Source organism: Bubalus bubalis, chromosome 2 (genome assembly GCF_019923935.1).
Source record: "Bubalus bubalis isolate 160015118507 breed Murrah chromosome 2, NDDB_SH_1, whole genome shotgun sequence".
NCBI classification, from domain to species: domain Eukaryota; kingdom Metazoa; phylum Chordata; class Mammalia; order Artiodactyla; family Bovidae; genus Bubalus; species Bubalus bubalis.
In genome coordinates, this window is record NC_059158.1 from 57,108,510 (window position 1) to 57,129,751 (window position 21,242).

Consider the following 21,242-nt stretch of genomic DNA (forward strand, 5'->3'; position numbering starts at 1 on the left):
TCAGGCAGAGACAGGGGAGACAGGGGCGAGGCAGGAGAGAGTGTCAAGAGGTGGATCTCATTCATTCTGTTGTCAACAATGCAAGCCCAACTTGTGAGACTGCTTGTGTGGCAATGTTCCAGGCATGGGGACACAACTGAGCAAGGCCTCTGCTGTCCTGGAGTTCAAGTTCTAGGGGCACCCAGGAGGATAGTGACTGGGATGAAATGAGGCAGGGGCTATGGGGTGGCCAGGAGCCTTCTGTCCATGAGGACCAAAGGAAGGTGAGGCTTGTGGAGCAGGACTGTAGGCTCTGCAGAAAACAAGGAAGCACACAGACAAGGGTAGGGCTCTGATGGTCAAGAGTAATCCTCTGATGGTTGTACAGTGGAGGTCAAACACAGAAGGGTGGCGTGGAGAAGGGGAAAGGGAACCCCCAGTCCCCGCCCAGGGGCCTACCCAGAGTCTGGGCTTTTATGAGGCTGTAAACCAACGCTGAGCAAGAACTGGCCCTTCTTACTTCTTCCTCATTGTAAGAGGCAGGGCAGGGAGAGGTGGGAAGGGGAGGAGGGTCGGGGAGGGGGCAGGCGCCTCACCATGGTGAGGTAGTGGTACTCCGAGGGCGTCCCCAGGCACAGCAGCTTCTTCTCCTCCGTGCTCATCCCCATGAGCATGCAGTAGAAGATGTGGTAGTTCCGCTCCTCCGGGGCCTGGCAGGGAGGGAGTTCAGGAGCTTGTCAGCAGCTTCCCTGAGGTTCTGGGTCCTCAGGACTGTCTCCTGGCCCCAGCCCTGTCCCAGTTTCTTGCTCCCCAGCCAGTAGGGCTCTGGCATTGACCCAAGGGATGAGCACGCCCAGTTGCTGTCCTCACCCAAGGCCAGTTCATCCTGACAGCTCCGTGCAGAAAGTCACTCCCCGGCACTTCCCTGCAGCCCGACTGCCCCCGCAGTCCAGAGTCACAGGCAAAGCAAGGTGTCAGGATTCAGATCCAGGCTCTCTGACTCAGAATTCCCAACTCTACAGTCTAGGGAAAGCCTTTCCTGGTGGCTCAGTGGCAAAGAATCTATCTGCTAATGCAAGAGATGTGGGAGACACAGATTTGATCCTCCAGGAAGATCCCCCAGAGAAGGAAATGGCAACCCACTCAGTATTCTTGCCGGGGAAATCCCATGAACAGAGGAGCCTCGTGGGGTCGACTTAGCAACTGAGCAACAATAAAAACAACAAAGCTTTCCTATCACCTCATGACCCCCAGGGACCTGACTTCCACAGGTTTACCTAGCTGGGTCTTCTGCATTTTTAAACATTATTTATGAGCACATCTCTGTTGTGAAATTCAGGCAATTCAAAATATAGAGTGTTAAAGAGGGAGTTTCTCTCCCCCCCGCCTTCCCACTCCTCAGACGACCTCCTCTTCTTCCTCAGAACCATTGGACGTCCTTTCTACACATCACTAGAACATTTACTGAGAGCGAATGCACGCATGGCTCCATTGGTCGTGTCCACCTCTGTGATCCCACTTACACACCAAAAAAATTTTTTTGACGTGGACCGTTTTAAAAGTATTGAATTTGTTACAATATTGCTTCTGTTATACGTTTTCTGGCCCCGAGGCATGTGAGATCTAAGCTCTCTAACCAGGGATCAAACCTGCATGCCCTGTATTGGAAGATGAAGTCCCAACCTTTGGACCACCAGGGAAGTCCCTCCCCCACCCCCATCCCCACAAAATTTTTCATCTTATCATGGACAGGACTTGTCTCTGATCTGCTTTAGAAGTCTCCTGTTCATTCTGGGATGCCCCTATGAGGACCAAGTTCCATGAATTCACCAACCACTATGTGAAGAACTATAAGCTTCTGGAAAGGGCAAACTTTGGAGTCAGAGAGATTCTACCTTCTACTAGTTCTGGGACCTAGATAAGTTACCCTGGACTTGGTTTCCTCATCTATACAATGGGGACAAAGAGACCTGTCTCCGTGGTTGTTGTGAAGATCTAATGAGATAACACGGGAAACCCCTGGCATCAGGCAGGGGTCACTAAAGGTGAGCTTCCTTCTTCAGCTTGCCACAGTGTCCAGGTGTCTGTCTGTCCTCATACACATCTCCAGCCCCTTCAGTGGCATGGCCCCGTTCTGAAACTTCATGAGCATGCACACACGTGTTACGGGTTATACCATTACGCGAGAGGAGTATCCTACCCCCAACAAGGCTGTGTTAACTCTGCTGATGTGGCTGTCATGCTTTGGGGTCTTTCTCAGCTAGGACTGTCTACTTGATCTGTGGGGCACAGTGCAAAATGAAAACATGGAGAGTCTCTCTAAAAAGTTATTAAGAATTTCAAAATGGCAACAACAGAGCATTAAACCAAATGTGGGCCCTTGTGAGCACGAGGCCCATGTGACGACACAACCATGCGCCACCTCGTTTCCTGGCCGGGGGTCTTTTGCACAGTGTCATCTAGGTCCTTCTGACGGGGCCCCCAATACATCTGAAGATACACCCACCCCCAGTTGAGGACTTACCTGGCCTCAGAATTAATTCTAATAGAGGTGAGGAGTAGTAAGCACCAAATATTGAAGGCAATTGTATAGATGGAAAATTCAAAACAGAAAATCCTATCATTTCCTTGAATATTGGGGAAGAACCATCATTACCCATTTCTAGGGTCCCCGGCCCATCTCAGGCCAGGGTTCAATGGCAGTGAGACAAGGCCTGTGGGGGTCCCGGGAGGAGGGAGAGAGGTATGAGAGTGATGGAAAGGAACTCTCTTGGAAGCCTCCCCATTCCCTGGACTCCCATCCTGGGACAAGGGGAGGTTCCCCAGGACCAGGGTAGTAGGCAGAGGCCTTACCTGCCGGCAGACCCGGGATTTCTCCAGGAGAAACTGCTCAATGCGCGCCCCCTTGATCACCCCACTGGAGTTGAAGTAGATGTCAATGTACTTCCCGAAGCGGCTTGAGTTGTCGTTTCGGATTGTCTTGGCATTTCCAAAGGCTAAGGGCCAGAGGATGATGCCCACGATGGGAGCAGAGAATAAAAATTTTACTTTTAGTGAGATATTCTGGGAAGGTTCCTCAGAGGAGGTAGCTAAACCCAGAACTGAAGGATAGGTAGGCTCACACCAGACAGTGGTGGCGGCCAAGGGTTTGCTAAGAGGAAGTCAAAGGGCAGCTGAAGGTTGGGAGGTCAGAAAGCATGAAGTGTGCTTTCAGGAAGGGAAATTCGGCTGGACCATAGGATACAGGAGAAAAGCAGAGGAAGATGGATGGAACCATTCCCAGGTGGGGCCAAGTAGCAAAGAACCTTGAACGTGAAGCTAAGAAGTTTGGAATTAGTCCTGGGGCAATGAGGGAAGCAGACCTCCTCAGGGAGTTTGGGTGCATTTGAGAAAGATTGCTCAGGCTGCGGGTTAGAGACTAGGCTACAGAGGGCAGGCTTGCAAGGAAAGTGACAAGGGCTGGCACAAGCCAGGGCATGGAGGTTAGACCAGATGGCATTTGGGTTGCAGTATGATCTGAAGTGCATTGCATAGAGCTGTTTGATGATGTGACTGCATAAAGAAAGATCTTTCTGTGCACACATCCTCACGTACAGGTAAATGAAAAAAAAACAGAGGGTCTGGCTACTTTTATTAGCATAATACATTTGGGATCCTTCTGTGTATCAATAATACATTCCCAGAATCTCCCAAATTGATTTTATCTTGGATTCTTTTTTAAAGGAATGCTTAAGATCCCGTGTGTGGAAAACACACCTGTGAAAGCTAATAAGGTCGTCAGTCTTTCTTTTCTGTGCTTCCTGGCAGCTGCCACACTACCATCCACCCCATCCTTGTCTTTTGTGTCCTGGGGAATCCTGAGAAGTTGCTCAAAGTTTACGGCTTACCCTATCCTTCTTCCCCAAGAGCACCGCCTGGCAGGAAGGTACCAGCCTGCAGAGCCTGGGAAGGAGGCTGGTCTGGTGGGTGACTGCTTACCTTCCAGGATGGGGTTGGCTTCCAGGACCTGCTGCTCAATCCACGAGTGCTGGCCGCTGATGGTGGCCAGGAACTGCAGGATGAGCTTGGTGGTCTCTGTTTTCCCTGCCCCAGACTCGCCACTGCAAAGAGGCGTACAGGTATGTCAGTCAATGAAACAACTATTTTTCAACATCTCTTGACTCTCCTGCAAACCCACCACAGGTCCACTTTCTGGGCCAGTCTGAACAAAGATGCTCTCTCCCTGTGCAGAAATCGCACTGCGTTCGCCCTGACATCCCCTGCTAACTTTGTGCTAGTTATTGGTGTGTTCATCTTTCCTTCTCTGCTCAGCTGCACAGTCCTGCTCATATCTGCTTCATCCCAGGGTCACTGGCTCAATGTTTAGTCACCATAGATGAATGAATGGGACTGGGCGATGCCATGCCCTGATGTAACATTGTCTCCATGAGCAGCAAGGTCATGCTGGACAGAAGGGAAATGGCGTCAGTCCTTTGGGAAAGCAATCTGGCATAGTTGCAAGCCCCTTCAGAATTATCCTGCCTTTAGTCTAAAGAGTTACCTTTTTGTTGACAAATTTAGTTTACCTTAAACCTAGGCATAATGTATTATATAATGTTGATGACTTAAGACATGTCTTAATTAGATCAGCAAACAATTATATTTAAATTATATTTATATTTAAATAAACATTATATTTAATATTGAATTTTTTTTTTTAGTTCACATGAGTTTGAATTTAAATAAAGCTCATTAATTTCATATTATCTAAAAACAAAGCTGGTGTATCGACAGCAGCACTGCCGGATGTTGAGGGTTTCAGGTAAAAGATGGAATTTGCCCCAGGTTTTTGTTGAAGGGGACCTGGGGGGTCCCCTGCTTGGAGTTTCCTGGAATAGGTTTTCCTTCAATGTTAAATTTAGACTTACAATCTTTGGCCCAATGTATTTCTCTACGGCAGTGAGGGCAGATATTTGGAGGTTTTTTTTTTTTATTTTTATGTTTTCCTTTTTTTTTTTTTTTTTTAAGCTTTCTTAGGGCAGTCCCTTTTTAAATAGTTCTTATTTCCACATGTAAAGCATCCTTTAAAAAAAATTATATTTTTAATAGAATAATCTATTATTATAATCTAAAATAATCTCTTAGGATTGGGATAACTTAAATTTCTAGAGTTGTACTAAACTAAATAATAAAAGTTTATTAAATAGCTAGGTCATTTCCAAATAAAATAAGATTTTAAAACATTAATTACTAAACATTAACTTCCTCTTACAAAAAGCTTTTCTTACAGAAAAACTAAAGAGATTTTAAACCATTAATAAATACATTATATAATGTATAATATATTGATATATAAATATAAATATATATTTATATATAATAAATATATGTTATACTATGATATAGTAAATATATTCACCAATCTATAAAATGCTAATATACAAGACACTTAATAGTTGCTAAGGAAAAGTAAGATATATGCTTTTAATAAAAAGATATAAGATATGGCAAGCTCAGATATACATTTCACATTTTTCCTGGGGGCCACTGGTCATTTAACAAACAATACAATTATTAAAATAACTTGGAAGAATGATGAGCCTATTTGGACAGAGCAATGGCCCCTCACAAAAGAGAAATTACGGGCAGAGAAGGCACTGGCACCCCACTCCAGTACTCTTGCCTGGAAAATCCCATGGACGGAGGAGGCTGGTAGGCTGCAGTCTATGGGGTCGCTAAGAGTCGGACACGACTGAGTGACTTCACTTTCACTTTCACTTAGTCTAAAGCAAGAATCTTAAAATCAGAAAAAGCTTTCTCCACAAATGCTTCCTGCTCTTTAAAGCATTATTTTTTTGTCATTGCAATTGTGGAACATTGGAAGTAACATAAATGTGGGAAATTATGGTCCATCTAGTCAGAGAATATTGTGCAGCCTCTTAATCCAGGTCTGCACAGAGCAGTAACATGAGCAATGCTTACTAGTTAAGTGAAGTGACAAATGTAGGCACTGTTAAGTAAAATTTATCCAAGAGAGCAGCAGATGGAGATTGCAGCCATGAAATTAAAAGACGCTTACTCCTTGGAAGGAAAGTTATGACCAACCTAGACAGCATATTGAAAAGCAGAGACATTACTTTGCTAACAAAGGTCCGTCTAGTCAAGGCTATGGTTTTTCCAGTGGTCATGTATGGATGTGAGAGTTGGACTCTAAAGAAGGCTGAGCACCGAAGAATTGATGCTTTTGAACTGTGGTGTTGGAGAAGGCTCTTGAGAGTCCCTTGGACTGCAAGGAGATCCAACCAGTCCATCCTAAAGGAGATCAGTCCTGGGTGTTCACTGGAAGGTCTGATGTTGAAGCTGAAACTCCAAAACTTTGGCCACCTAGTGTGAAGAGCTGACTCATTTGAAAAGACCCTGATGCTGGTAAAGACTGAGGGCAGGAGGAGAAGGGGATGACAGAGGATGAGATGGTTGGAAGGCATCACCGACTTGATGGACATGGGTTTGGGTGGACTCCGGGAGTTGGTGATGGACAGGGAGGCCTGACGTGCTGTGGTTCATGGGGTCACAAAGAGTCGGACACGACTGAGTGACTGAACTGAACTGCACTGATCCAAGAGAGTGGAGGAAGACTTTTCTTCCAGAAACGTCTAGCAATTTTTTTTCTGAAAATATTTATTTTTCTGAAAATTTTGGAAATTCTTATGGTGAATATATATTAAATTAATAATAGTGAAATATGAAAAACAGTTTTAAACATTACTTATGGCCGTGGACTAGCCAAGATGGTGATGTATAAAGACCTAGAGCCCACCTCCTCCCATGGGCACAGCAAAGTTTCAGCTATTTTCAGAGAAATTATTGATGGCAAAAACTGGAACACTAACAGAAAAGAAATGTGTAAATAATACATAAAGAAAGAACCATAGCACAGGGAACTCTACTCAGTATTCTATGATAACCTATATGAGAGAAGAATCTGAAAAAGAATGGAGATATATATATATGAATTACTTTGCTGTATACCTGAAACTAACACAATATTGTAAGTCAACCATACTCCAAGAAAGTTAAAAAACCAAAAACAACAACAACAAAAAAGCAAACAAAAGATGTTCACTTCATTGTCTCAGGACTAAATGTTAAACGGCATTATGTTTAAAGGATAAAATATATTTAATTCACAGCTAAAATATATCAAGTTAAACAAATAAAAACAACAGCAAAAAGGAAGGACCCGCGAGGAGACAGTCGGAGGAGGGGCAGAGATGCAGTATAGTCGAGACACATACCCCCGTAGGTGACCCACAGATGCGAGAAGAACAACCACACAGGTTCTCCCCAAGGAGTGAGGAAGCCTTGAGGGTCAGTGGGGCCTACTTTTAAGACAACCAGAGGGCTGTGGGAAACGGAGAGTCCACTTGTAAATGGTGCACATAAAATCTCACGTGCTCCAGGACCCAGGGCAGAAGCAGGGATTTGAAAGGAGCCTGGGTCAGACCTGCCTGCTGATCCTAGTGAGTCTCCCGGAGACAGGAGGCAACTGCAGCTCGCCCTGGGACACAGACACTGGGACAGCCTTTTTGTGGAGCTTGTTGACCACATGGCCCCTGGTGCTCGCGAGTGCCAGGGTGGAATCCCCCCTCTAGCTAGTTCAGCCTGGATTCAGCCCTGCCCACCAGCCTCTTGGTACCAGTACTGGGACACCACATGCCAAGCAATGAGCAGGGCCAGGGCACAGCTCCACCCATAGCAGGCCTGCTGCCTTAAGGCCCCCAGAGCACACTGTTGGACAGGACCTGGCTCTGTCCACTAGAGGAACCAGAACACAGCCTCACCCACCAGTGGGCTGGCACTACCCTCAGAAGCCCCTGGACTCCAGTGCCCACCCACAGTCAGGCCAACACCAACCTTGAAAACCCCTGGACCTTGCCTACCTGCAGGTTGACACCAGCGCTGAGACAGCTTGGAAGCCCAGTTCTGCCCACTGTGAGCCGGCACTTGCTCCAGGACACCCCAAGGCACAGCCCCACTCGTCAACAGGCCAAAGCTAGATTTGGGACATGCCAGACCCTGCAGCGAGCCATGTCAGGAGCCGGCCCCGCCCATCTGTGGCCAACACTGGGTCTGGGATTCCCGGGCCTGCCACCACCCATTCCAGAACCCTGCCCTGCTCACCACTAGTCCCAGGACCCCTCAGGGTCCTGCAGCCTGCAGCCTTGTGACAAGGCCTCACCAGCTGTCAGTAGTCTTCATATGAGGCGGGGCCTGGCAACAAACTGGACCAGGGGCCAGTCACACCTACTAGACCACCTTCAGTAGTCAGCCCACCACAGTGGATGACCCAAGCTGCTCACATAGAGGGTACCGCCAGAGCATGGAGCTCTGGTGATCAGAGGGGACTGTGCTGTCTCCTATAAAAGGCCTCTTCTCCAAAGTCAGGAATTGTAACCAACCTAACAGATACACAGAAATAAAAACAACAAATTAGGCAAAAGGAGGCAGCAGAGGAATGTGTTCCAAACAGAAAAACAAGAAAAAATTCCAGAGGAGCTAAGTAAAGTGGGGACAAATAATCTGCCTGAGACCAAGCTCAAGGTAATGATTATAAAGATGCTCAAAGAACTCAGAAAAATGCATGAACACAGTAAGAAGTTTAACAGAGAGTTAGAGCATATAAAGAAGAACCAAACAGATCTGAGGAATACAATAACCAAATTGAAAAATGCAAGAGAAGGAAACAGCAGGAGATCAGATGATATATAGAAATGCATGAGCAAGCTGAAATTGCAGTGAAATTCACTGATGCGCAACAGAAAAAAAGAATGAAAAGAAAGGAGGACAGGTTAAGAGACTTCTGGAACAACATCAAGAATACTAACGTTCACTTTATAGGGGTCCCAGAAGAAGAAAAGGGAGAGAAAGGGGGCAGAGGACATATTCGAAGGCATAATAGCTAAAACTTTCCCCAACCTGGGAAAGGAAACAGACATCCAAGTACAGAAGCACAGAGTCCCAGTCGAGATCAACCAATGAGGACCCAACCAAGACAAATTGTAGTTAAAGCGGCAAAAATTAAAGACAAAGAGAAAATATTAAAAGCAGTAAGAGAAAAACGGTAAGTGACATACAAGGGAACTCCCAAAAGGCTATCAGCTGACTTTTCAGCAGAGAGTCTGCAGGCCAGAAGGGAGTTGCACAATATATTTAAAGTTGTGAAAGGGAAAACATACAACACAAAATACTCTACCTAGCATTCACCATGCAAAGCACAACATGATAAATGTAATTAGCACTGCTGTACGTCACACGTGAAAGTTGTTAAGAGAGTAAATCCTGAATTCTTATCACAAGAAAAGACATTTTTTTTTCCTGTTTCTTTAATTTTGTATCTGTAAGAGATGATGGATGCTCACTAAACTTCTTGTGATAGTCATTCCATGATGTATGTCAATTCATTATGCTATACACCTTAAACTTCACTTATAATTAACTGTATGTCAAAATTTAACTTATAATTAACTGTATGTCAATTATATCTCAATAAAACTGGAAGAAAAAAAGCATTAATATATGCCATAAAATAGTAATCAGAAAAAATAGCCAAAACACACATTGTGCTCACAGAGTTTGGGGAAAAAACAAATAATCAAAAAATAGCCAAAACACTACCACAAAATATAACAAGGAAAAAAAGCATTCATACAAAAAAATAGGGCATTACATAATAAAAGAAACCATTCCCAGAATATCAATATCACAAATTTATATGCACCTAATAACACAGCCTCCAAATACACAAAGCCAACTTTGTGGAAACTAAAAGGAGGTTTTAAAACATTTTTTATCAGAAATCTAAAGCATGTAAAAAGCACTAATAAACTTAAACTAATAATTATTTATAGACTCTTGAACTAACAGAGAACATATAAATGTCTTGAAACTCACATAAAATAGTCACAGATTTGACCAAGTAATAGGGCTGTAAAAGAAGTCAATGTATTTCAGAGTCAATAACATATAGAACATATTAATCATAATGTGATTAAATTAGAAATTGAGTTAAAAGGTGGAAGTATTTTTATATTTAGAAATTACAGGCGCTCTTCTAAAATATAATGAATTAAAGAGGAAACCAAAATAAAACTACATGCTTTAAACCTTAACAATAAAATAATTAATCAGTATAAAGATAAAAATTGCTTAGAGTGTTTAAATTGAAAACTATACTTATGTCTGGCATATAGCATACACTCAGGGTTGCAGTAATTGACACTATTATTATTATAAAGGGAGAAATGTTGCTTTTATGAACTTTTTTAAATTATAGAAAGCGTCAAACGTTACAAATGAAGGCAGAATGCTGCAGTATGCTGCTAATAAAAGTATGGCCTATATGCCAGCAGCACCTGCTGCCTAGTTGGAAATGCAAACTTCAAGGCTCCCTTGCTCTACTCAGCCGAATCTGCATTTTCACAAGATCCCCAGGGGGCTCCTGCACTTTACAGCTTTCTTAATGAACTCCTAGCGTCCCATTCCCAGCTGCAACTCCTGACCAATTTTGATCCCATTCTGTACAGTTTTTCCCCCCACATTGTGCAGGATGCTAGTTCCTCGAGCAGAAATTACACCCGCAGCCCCTGCACGGAGAGCACAAATTCTAAACCCCAGGACTGCCAGGGACATCCCTCTTGTACTACACTGAAGCAAACTCCGGACAAACAAGCTTTCATCTGAAAGTATTAAGTTTTTAAAAAGTTTTGATCCAAATGTTCCTCTTCCCTGAAGGTGTGTGTGACGTAAGCAGTGACACTTCACATGATGCCCCTGCATGGGGAGGTGGCTCTGAGGGCGGAGGACTCAGGGCCTCGCCCACGTCCCAGTGCCCTGGGCTCTTCTGCAGGCGCTGCTGTCCGGGGGGGTGACGCTTCCTGGCCAGGCCACCTCTCCGTCTTCTCTTCCAGAGCTCTGGGTTTGCCGCTCCTGCTTGACAGCTGTGTGTCACTAGGAAAGAATATCCACCTCTCTGGTAGGAGGTCTCCCCAACAGTAAACCGGGAATAGGAGTACCTACTTGAGAGAGTTGCTGAGAACATGAAACAGGATAACCTACACTGTAGGACCTCATTCTAATGGCCAATGGCCATTCTAATGCTCCAATGGCCCCTCCTCGGAGAGGCCAACCCAATCTGCCCTTCCACCTAGGGCAGCGACCCCATCGCTCTCTTTCCTCTTTCCCTGCAGTGTTTTTCTTCAAAGTTCTTATTATCTGCCAAAACAATTTATCTATGTATTGCCTGTCTCCCCTTCTAGAATGTAAGCTCCACAAGGCAGGGATTCTAGTCCCTTTCCTTGGCTGCTGTCTAGCCATCTTAGGACAGAGATGGACACACAACTGGAGCACAGCAGAATCTTGAATGAATAAATGAATGAATGAAGAGATGACTTTACTAGAGCCCCAAGCAAGGGGCCCTGGAGCCAAATTCCCTCTCCCCCTTCCTTTCCTGCTCAGCCTCCCTTCCATGAGTGCTGGGAGGGCAGGAGGCAGAGAAGCCAGGCCAGGCAGTGAGTCTCTCTCTGAGTCAGGATTAGTGTCTGGACTGGAGAGAGACACATCCCTTCTGGGTCCAGCAGCCTGAGAGCCATCCTCTCTGAGATCTGCCTAAAGTTGTTCCATTTTTGTTTTTTATTTTTGGTAGCAGCATGTGAGATCTTAGTTCCCCAATCAGCAGTTGGATCTGAGCCCCCTGCATTAGAAGCAGGGGGTCTTAACCACTGGACCACCAGGGAAGTCCTCCTGAGGTTGTTTTTCAGGGATCTCACCTGTTTGATCCTTGCACCCCAAGTGCCTATCCTGGGTCCCATTTCTAAACCAACCCATCCCCATTCTTCCTTTCTTGTCTCAGGAAACATTCACAGAAGGCTGGGGCTGTTCAGGCCCTGATGATAGGAGAAGAGTAGGCTCTGAAGGAAGGACACCTCGGAGGGACCTTTCAGGGTGGAGGAGCCGCAGGTGCCAGATGCAGGGGGAGCTCATTGATTGGGGGTCTCTAACTCGCACGCTGGTCTGGAGAGGTTTTGGGAGAGAAGACGCTCCCTTCTTTACGAGATGCTCAGAAATGGTGGGTGGCCCACCCAGAACCTCACCTGATAATGCAACACTGGTCCCTCTTGTTCTTCTTCATGTTGAAGTAGCAGCTGTTGGCGATGGCAAAGATATGCGGCGGTAGCTCACCCACATGGTGCTTGTAGTACAGCTGGACCTGCTCCACGGTGTAGAGGGGCAGCACCTGGAACGGGTTCACTGCCACCAGGATGGAGCCTGTGTATGTCTGGGGAAGGGAGGAGGTGGTTAGTGGCCCCTAATCTGAGGATCGGTGCTGACTTTGGATGTCACTCTGCAAGGGCACCAGGCAGGGTTGACTCTGGCAGGGAGGCAGGGACTGATTCTGGGCTGAGAGATGACACTCTTGGCGGCTCAGATCCTTCCCCTGGAGCATCCTGGAAAGGATGCTCACCAAGAACAAGAGCTCCTGGGTGAGGATGCCTTCACAGGAACATTAAATGAGGTGGTTTATGTTTAGCACTAACACTAACATTGTGGTTAATGTTTTGCGCTCTGTCTGGTATTTAGAAGAGGCTCAATGAAACTAGACTGAATGTATGAAGCAAGTCTTCACCTGCCTCCCACAGGGGCCTCAGTGAGGCTGGGACACCATTGGAGCCCTCAGAGTCCTCTTGGACCTTAGTTCAGGGTCACTTGCCCACGTGGAGCCTCCACTGGGCCTGCCAGCCCCTCTGGGTTGGGATGGGGACAGTCACCTCAATAGTCGTGTACAGTGCCTTCGTTTTCATTTTAGGAAAGGAGAGGACTCAGGACTATGACAACCAGATAAAAGAATGCAAGTGTAAGCTCTTTGGTAAAGGATAAGCTGCAATTCAACTTAATTTATTGCTGTTATTAGTCCCAGGAGCCAAGGCACACTCAGCCAGTGTGAACTCTGAGTGCCTGGTCCCTGCCCTCCAAGGCCTCTCTCCTCCTCTCCCACCCTGCCCTCTATTCAGAGGCCCCTGCTCTGAGCATCCCAGGATCAGGGCTGGTCAGAGGTCAGTGAGCCGCCTCTCCCTGTGAGAGGCCCAGGCAGGTGGTGACACCCCTGGGTCACACCCACTCACGGCAAGGCTGGTGTCAGTTTTGGAATACCACCTCACCTGGTAAGTCTGCGTTGGAGCAGGGATGCTAGCTTTGCATCCATCACAAGGCCTTGGGAGAAACACCCACATCTACCTACACGGCCCTCCTGGTCATCACTTCATAGAAGGGCAGGGTCTTCTGCTTGGTGACCCTGTCTCTGCCATGTAACCAGAAGGAAACCAGGCAGAAAACTACTCTCCCACAGCCTCTGATCCCCTCGGCCACCAGAGCAGGCCTCTTGCTCAGCCACGGATGCAGGGGAGAGGCAGCACTTCATCTGTATACTGCGTCCTGTGCGCTGTGCTGGCACGTGCGGGTCAGCTTTCTGCAACCTTGAAGCCTTTATGCACCTGCTTATTTCGGACTGGGGAGCAGGGATTGATGAGCATCCTCACACCGTAAGGGTGTGGGGCGCAGGGACTAAGCCAGGCGTGCCTGGGGCACGGTTTGCTTCCCCAGCCGGCGCAGCATGTGTGGCCCAAGCATGCCGTGGGGGCACACATGGCCAAGGGAGACTCACGTAGATCTTGTGCTGCTGGTAGCGGATCAGGAGGTTGTGCACCATGCCTGCCTCATTCAGGTCCCCCAGGCGGATCATGTCATCCACGCCCTGAGCTGAATTGGGGTGCATGGAGCTGAGGGTGCCAAGGTCCTCTGCTTGGATCCAGTGTTCCTGCAACAAAGGGCACAGGCTCTCCTGAGAGGTGACCTCTGCCAGGGCTAAACTCTCCTCCATGTCCTCAGTGGACTGGCTGACCTGGTGGCCCGCACCTGGCCAGGGTTGGTCTGTGGTGATGGTCAAAGGATCGAGTCAAGCCGAGGCTGGAGTCGGCACGTGTCTAGGGCCAGGGGTCAGTGTGTACTGGGGCTAGGGGTGAAGTTCAGGCCAGGGTCAGAGGAGTGTGGAGCCGGGAGTTAGATATGGCTACAATTGGGATCGGGGCAGCTTGCAGCTGTGGTCTCACAGATAGCTGGGATAAAAGTGTGCAAGTAAATGTTTTTTATATAAATGATGTTATGTCATTTTGCAAATAGGAGACATTATTGTTAATATTTGACTGGCTTCCATACTATAGGGTTCACAGATCACACTCTAGAATTTTCTCCTCGGAGGCCAAGTCTCTACATGCTTCACTTTGCAGACCCTCAGCAAAGAGGGCTGCCCAGGGAGAACTTCAGTGACCAGCTGCAGGCCCCAGTCTGTAAGTCCTTCCCCTCTGCCCCTTCCCTGCTCCTCCCCAGCCTGCCAGGTGACTGAGCTGGTTCCCCAACAGGTCACCCTGAGCTTCCTACTCTCTCATCTGGGCTGCTTTGCTTATGTGAGATGGGTCTCCTTCTCCTCCTCATGTGCTGGGGGGCCCCCCTCCAGGCATCTTTCTCATGCACCTTTCTCTTCCTCGCTTCTCCTGTCCTTCCTGCTCACCTTGCATTACTTTGAAAACAAGTTTCTGGCCCTTTCCCCTCTCTGCCTCCACCCTTTTCCCACTTCAATCTTTCCTGCTCCCCTAATTGTCCTAATTTTCTGTCTTCCAACATGCTCCCTGCTTCTTCCCTATAGAAACAGTTCCCTAGACAGACACACAATGCCCGCCATGACAGGACTCCCCTGTGGTCTATCCTGCCACGTGGTTCCCAGACTTGGGCTCTAGAATCCCTGGTGTTGGGAGCAGCACCAGAGAAGGGAGGGGGCTCTGGGTTCTGGACGGGAGCTGAGAAGGCTGAGCCTCTGAGGAATGTATAGCCATACTCACCTTGCCCTCATCATCTTCAACCAAAATTTTGCCAGGCTTGGTTTCTTTGATGATGCCCCCAATGGCCACCCTGGTCTTGTCAGCAGGGGTGGGGTTCAGCCACACGTGGTCACCCTGGAGGGCAGAGAGGTCAGATCCACGTTCCACCTTCCCCTTCCTGCTCAAGACTTACCTCCCTGGGGGCTGTCCCTTCAACCAAGAGATGCCAAGTGACTGGGATGTGCTCTCTCTCTTGTCCTCCCTGCTTCCCCTTCTCCTCCTCCTCTTGTTTTTTCTTCTTCCCTCTCTCCTACCCACCCCTCCCCAGTCCTTTCTTGTTCTTGTCAAGATGTTAATGGGTGATGGCAGGGGAAGCTCCGCTGGCCTGGTTTTTGCAGGAAAGTGTCCCCCGTGAGGTGCAAAAAGAGAGTCTCTGCCCTTTGGCTAGCCCTATAGTACCCAAACCCAGTGTCTGCTGCTGCTAAGTCACTTCAGTCGTGTCCGACTCTGTGTGACCCCATGGACGGTGGAGAAAGCAAAGACTAAAATCTCAGTAGGTTTCTTCCTGGCCTGCAACACGGCATTAACCCACATGAACCTCTTTCTGATCCAAGAAAGCTCACCCTACTCAAAGAGGAGTAATCCCAAAGGAAAAAGCACAGGTCTACACACAAAGATACTGAAATGTAAAAGGAGGAAAGGAGCAGGTGAGTGACACTCACCAGGGGAAAACCAAACACCACAGAACAGTGGAAAGTCATAACCAAGTATTTCCCCACGATTTCCAAAAATTTGCTGAGCTCAGATATTAGACACTGAGACAGCTGAAAAGGATGAGACATGAATTGGCAGAGCTCAAAAGAGAAATGGAGGAAAACAAGTAAGCATGAGCCAGAAGTGAAAGCAAACCGGAGCAACAACAGGGAAATAAGCACTGCTAAAATCAGGGTAAAGGTCATGGGTGACAGGAAAAGAAAAGGGAGCAAAGTGACAAAGAAATTCAAACAATCAGGATGAGGCAGAAGAGCATAGATATGGAAGGCAGGTGAAAATACAAATAATTTAAGTGCACAAAGAAGGAAAACAGGGGGGAAAAAACAGAAAAATCACTTAAAGATATAATTCAAGACAACTTTCCAGAAGTTAATGAAGGTTTGGATCTATGGGTTGAAGACACACCATCCTTTCTTTGAAATGATGACAAAGAAAAATCAACTCTAGGACAGATACTGATCCTAGAGTTAATTTTTTGAGGGGTAGGCAGATAAAAAGACAAGTGCCCTTATAAGGAGATAATTCAGGACAAATTCAAATCAATAATGAGGGCTGAACAACTCCTACAAAGACCTCAGGAAAAGAGCAATACAGCTATCAGAATGGCCGTTATAAAAAGAACAGAAAATAACAAATGCTTGTGAGGATGCAGAGAAACTGGAGCCCTTGTATAGTGTTGGTGGAAATGTAAAATTGTGACACCACTGGGGAAAACAGCATGAAGGCTCCTCAATACACTAAAATTAGAATTATGATCCAGCAATTCCACTTCTGGGTAAATTTCCAAAGAAATTCAAAGCAGGATCTCAAAGACATATTTGCATTTCTATGTTAACTGCAGCATTATTCATAATAGCCAAGAGGTAAAAGCAACTCAAATGTCCTTCGGCAGATGAATAAATAAAAATGTAAAATACACAGTTATCGTTCAGAATCATCAGGGGATTGACTGCAGAAGCCCCTGCAGATACCAAATCCATAGATGCCCAAATACCTTATATGAAATGATATAGCACAGCAAATAGTACACTATGGAATATTAGTTCAGTTCAGTTCAGTCACTCAGTCCTGTCCAACTCTTTGTGACCCCATGGACTGCAGCATGCCAGGTTCCCTGTCCATCACCAACTGCCAGAGTCTATCCAAACCCATGTCCACTGAGTCAGTGATGCCACCCAACCATCTCATCGTCTGTCATCCCCGTCTCCTCCTGCCCTCAATCTTTCCCAGCATCAGGGTGTTTTCCAATGAGTCAGCTCTTCGCTTTGAGATTGCATGCAGCCTTAAAAAAGGAGGAAATTCTGTCATAAGCTACAATATGGATGGACCTCAAAGACATTATACCAAGCAAGAGAAGCCAGTCACAGAAGGACAAAACTGTATGATTCCATTCAGAGAAAGTGTCTAAAGCAGTTAAAATCACACAAACAGAGAGTAGAAAGGCAGTTGCAGGGGCTAGAGGAAAACAGATGGAGAGTCATGTTTAATTAGTGAAGAGTTTCAAGTGCACAAGATGAAAATGTTCTCACATCTGTCACACAGCACTGTGAATATATATAACAATATTGAACTGTATACTTAAAAATGGTTCAGATGGAAAATTGAATGTGATATTTTTTAGCACAATTACAAAAATAGAAAAAATAATCCAATAACTTTTTTACCCAGCCCAATTGTCATCTCCGTATAAAGATAATAAACATTTTTAAGATGAATATTTTCTCATAAGTCTTTTAGAAAAAATAATTAGGGGACAAATTTAAGTCAACAGTACCAAGATTGAATATAAATCCACACCAACATACACAATCATGAAGTTTCAAAATATTTGGGATAGGGAAAAGATCACAAAAACTTTCAGAGAGAAAAATTAAGTTTCATACAAAGGCTCAAGAATTAGAAGGGTTTCCAACTTCTCCATAGCAATACTGGAAATCAGAAGGAGTACATGTTTTCACAATTTTCAGGTAAAATTATATCTAGTATGGATATATCTAGATATACATATATATATATATATCTAGGGATATATATCTAACCCTAAGTCCAGCTGATATTCAAATGTGAATAAACATAGTTTTAGACGTGCAAGTTGTTAAAAATGTTTGCTTCATATGCAGCCTATCTCAGGAAGCTATTACAGGTCGTGCTTGATCAAAACAAGCGAGTAAACCAGGAAAGAGAAAAACCTTGGGTCCAAGCAAAGGGACTCGGGTAAAGGAGAGGTGAAAGAAATGTCCGGGGTGGTTGTGGAGGAGACCCCATGACCCTGAGACGTGTGCCTCAGAAGCAGGAGATGCAAGTGTAGATATGGCATCGGCAGCTCTGGGAGAAAGCTCCTCCTGAGGATGACATTGACTGAACTCCCAGATGAATCATTTTACAAGGATGTTGACATACCTGGGAGAAAGCTGGGTGGGGGTAGGGTGAGGTACAGTTATGTTGTGATAAGTACAGAGAAAACAAAGCAGATAGGGAGCAAGATAATTACAGTCTAGCACTTAGAGTACACTACAGGGATCAACCAAGAGGAACATTTTCTGTTTTTATAAAAACGTTTTCTTTTATATTGGAGTATAGTTGATTAACAATGCTGTGTTAGTTTCAGGTGTATCACAGAGTGATTCAGTTATACCTATACACGTATTTATTCTTTTTCAAATTCTTTTCCCATTTAGATTGTTACATAATACTGAGCAGAATTTCCTGTACTATACACCAGGTCCTTGCTGGTTATCCACTTTAAATATATCAGAGTGTACATGCCAATCCCATACTCCCTAACTATCCCTGTCCCACCCTTCCCCAGAGAATCATAAGTTGGGTTTGAGAGGAGCATTTCCTTAGATAAAATAAGTAAACCCTGTAATCTGGGATTTAACAATTTGGGGAGAAAGGAGAGACACTGTGAGTGTTGTGGGCAAGGAAAGGAGTGAGGAGCTAAGACCTTCCTCACCCAGTGGGAAATCAATAATAGGTGATGCCTGGAATAAAAAACTCAAGTGGCCCTGTACACATGGAGAGAAGTATCAAAGAATTAACTAGAAGGTCAGTGGTGGTCACCTCTCTGGGAAAGGAAGTGGGAGACTGATTCTTTAAACTGTGTGCCTATAATGACTGTATCAGAGAAGGCAATGGCACCCCACTCCAGTACTCTTGCCTGGAAAATCCCATGGATGGAGGAGCCTGTTGGGCTGCAGTCCATGGGGTTACTGGGGGTCAGACACGACTGAGTGACTTCACTTTCACTTTTCACTTTCATGCATTGGAGAAGGAAATGGCAACCCACTCCAGTGTCCTTGCCTGGAGAATCCCAGGGACGGGGGAGCCTGGTGGGCTGCCGTCTCTGGGGTCGCACAGAGTCGGACATGACTGAAGTGACTTAGCATAATGACTGTGTAAAACTGAAATCTAAGTGAAAAAGAACAGCAAAAACAGTTGCTACAGGATATAGAAGACCAGCCTGAACAACATACTGGTTTCAGTGAACTAACTGAATCACAGCAGGAACTTCAGAGACCTGGAGAAGTTTTCTTACAAGGATGAAATTCCAGTGTGAAAACTGCACTGTGTGGCTGCAACAGCTGCTGAAATCACCAAAGTGAGAAAACTATCAAAGACAGATGATGGGCATCTCATACAAGCTTGATACTAACCAGAGATGAAAAAGAGAGAGAGACCATTTCCAATTCATACTGAATTTTAAGATGTCAGCCCAACATGAGCCAGAAGAATACATAAAAGAGCTGTAATGGGACTTTCAATCACTCCATTTGGCCAAAGCTCTACTAGGAAATAAATGAGAAACCAAGCAGCAGAAAGTAGAGCTTCTTTATGAACTCTACTGGAAGAAAAAGATGACTGCAGAAGCAGCTGAATCAGGGAAAGAATGAGCAAGAAGAGGTAAAGAAAAAGCTATCAGCTGCAAAAAAAAAAGTCGATATGGAGATTCAAGAAATAAAGGATGGGGACTTCCCTGGTGGCACAGTGATAAGAATCTGCCTGCCACTGCAACAGGGTTTAATCCTTGGCCCAGGAAGGTTCCACGTGCCTCAGGGCAATAAACCCCTGCACCACGACTACTGAGCCCACACTCTAGAGTCTGCGTGCCGCGACCCCTGAAGCCCCTGCCTAGAGCCTGTGCTCTGCACCTAGAGAAGCCACCACAACGGAAGCTCAAGCACCACAATGAAGAATAGCCTCAGCTCACCACAACTAGAGGGGAAAAAAAGCCTGCACAAAGCCATGGAGACCCAGCGCAGCCAAAAATAAGTAATAAATAAATAAATGATTTAAAAAAAAGAAGAAATAGAGCATGAGGGACTTCCCTGGTGGTCCAGTAGTTAAGACTCCACGCTCCCAAAGCAGGGGGACCAGGTTCCATCTCTGATCAGGGAACTACATCCCACACACCACAACTAAGAGTTTGCATGACACAAGTAAAGATCCCACATGATGCAACAAAGATCTTGTGGGCCTCAACTAAGGCCCAGTGCAGCCAAATAAATAAATAACATTTTTAGAAAAGAAATAGAGAATGAGTCACAGAAAGCAGAGGGATCTAGGTCTTCACTGCTCTTGTGATAAGAAATACCTGACAACTGACTTCTGCCCGTGATGCAGAAGAGCTCCTGACCTAGCCTGAGACAGAAATCACTACAAGGAATCTCAAAGACGCAAAGAATCCACTTCTGAGACACCTGATCCTCAGTCTTTCGAGGTGAGCTGGCTATTCCAGCCATTGGCTGAAATGCGCACTGTGGCTTGTCTCGTGTGCCCACCCACCAGGCTTTTCTTCCCACAGGAGAAAAGATGGGCCTAGAAGTAGCTCTGGGCTGCCTTTATTTAGATAAGTGGAGAAGTTAACAAGTGAAAAATACTGTTGTCAAGATATTTTTTTCCAGGTTCTTTTATTTTTCATTTTATTTTTTAAAAATTTTACTGAAATACATTTGATTTACAATGGTGTATTAATTTCAGGTATGTAGCCAAGTGATTCAGTTATATATATATATATTCATGTAGTTATATATATATATGTATATTCATGTACGGATGTGAGAACTGGACCATAAAGAAGGTAGAGCGCCAAAGAACTGATGCTTTCAAACTGTGGTGCTGGAGAAGGCTCTTGAGAGTCCCTTGGACTGCAAGGAGATCAAACTAGTTGGTCTTAAAGGGAATCAGCCCTAAATACTCATTGGAAGGACAGATGCTGAAGCTGAAGCTTCAATACTTTGGCGACCTAATGCTGTTTAGCTGACTCACTGGAAAAGACCCTGATGCTGGGAAAGATTGAAGGCAGAAGAGGATGACAGAAGATGAGATGGTTGGATGGCATCACTGATTCAATGAACATGAACTTGGGCAAACTCTAGGAGATGGTGAGGGGCAGGGAAGCCTGGCATGCTGCAGTCCATAGGGTCACAAAGAATCAGACCAACTTGGTGACTGAACAACAATTCTTTTTTTACATTCTCTTCCATGATAGGTTATTATAAGATATTTAGTATCTTATAATACTGTGCTATAGAGTATATCCTTGTGGAACACCTATTTTAAATATAGTATGTGTTTTGTCAA

At 45.5% G+C, this 21,242-nt stretch overlaps 1 protein-coding gene across 1 annotated transcript in view; it reads right to left on the reverse strand.

Moving 5' to 3' along the window:
• MYO7B (myosin VIIB) overlaps positions 1-21,242 on the reverse strand; it is a 107,067-nt gene that overhangs the window by 66,448 nt on the left and 19,377 nt on the right. Inside the window, exons 3-8 of the mRNA XM_006047410.3 lie at positions 14,907-15,020; positions 13,676-13,828; positions 12,108-12,292; positions 3,958-4,079; positions 2,833-2,975; positions 576-689 (exon numbers count right to left, since the gene is read on the reverse strand). Of these exons, the coding sequence (XP_006047472.1) occupies positions 576-689; positions 2,833-2,975; positions 3,958-4,079; positions 12,108-12,292; positions 13,676-13,828; positions 14,907-15,020 (831 nt within the window). The remainder of the gene's footprint in view (positions 1-575; positions 690-2,832; positions 2,976-3,957; positions 4,080-12,107; positions 12,293-13,675; positions 13,829-14,906; positions 15,021-21,242) is intronic.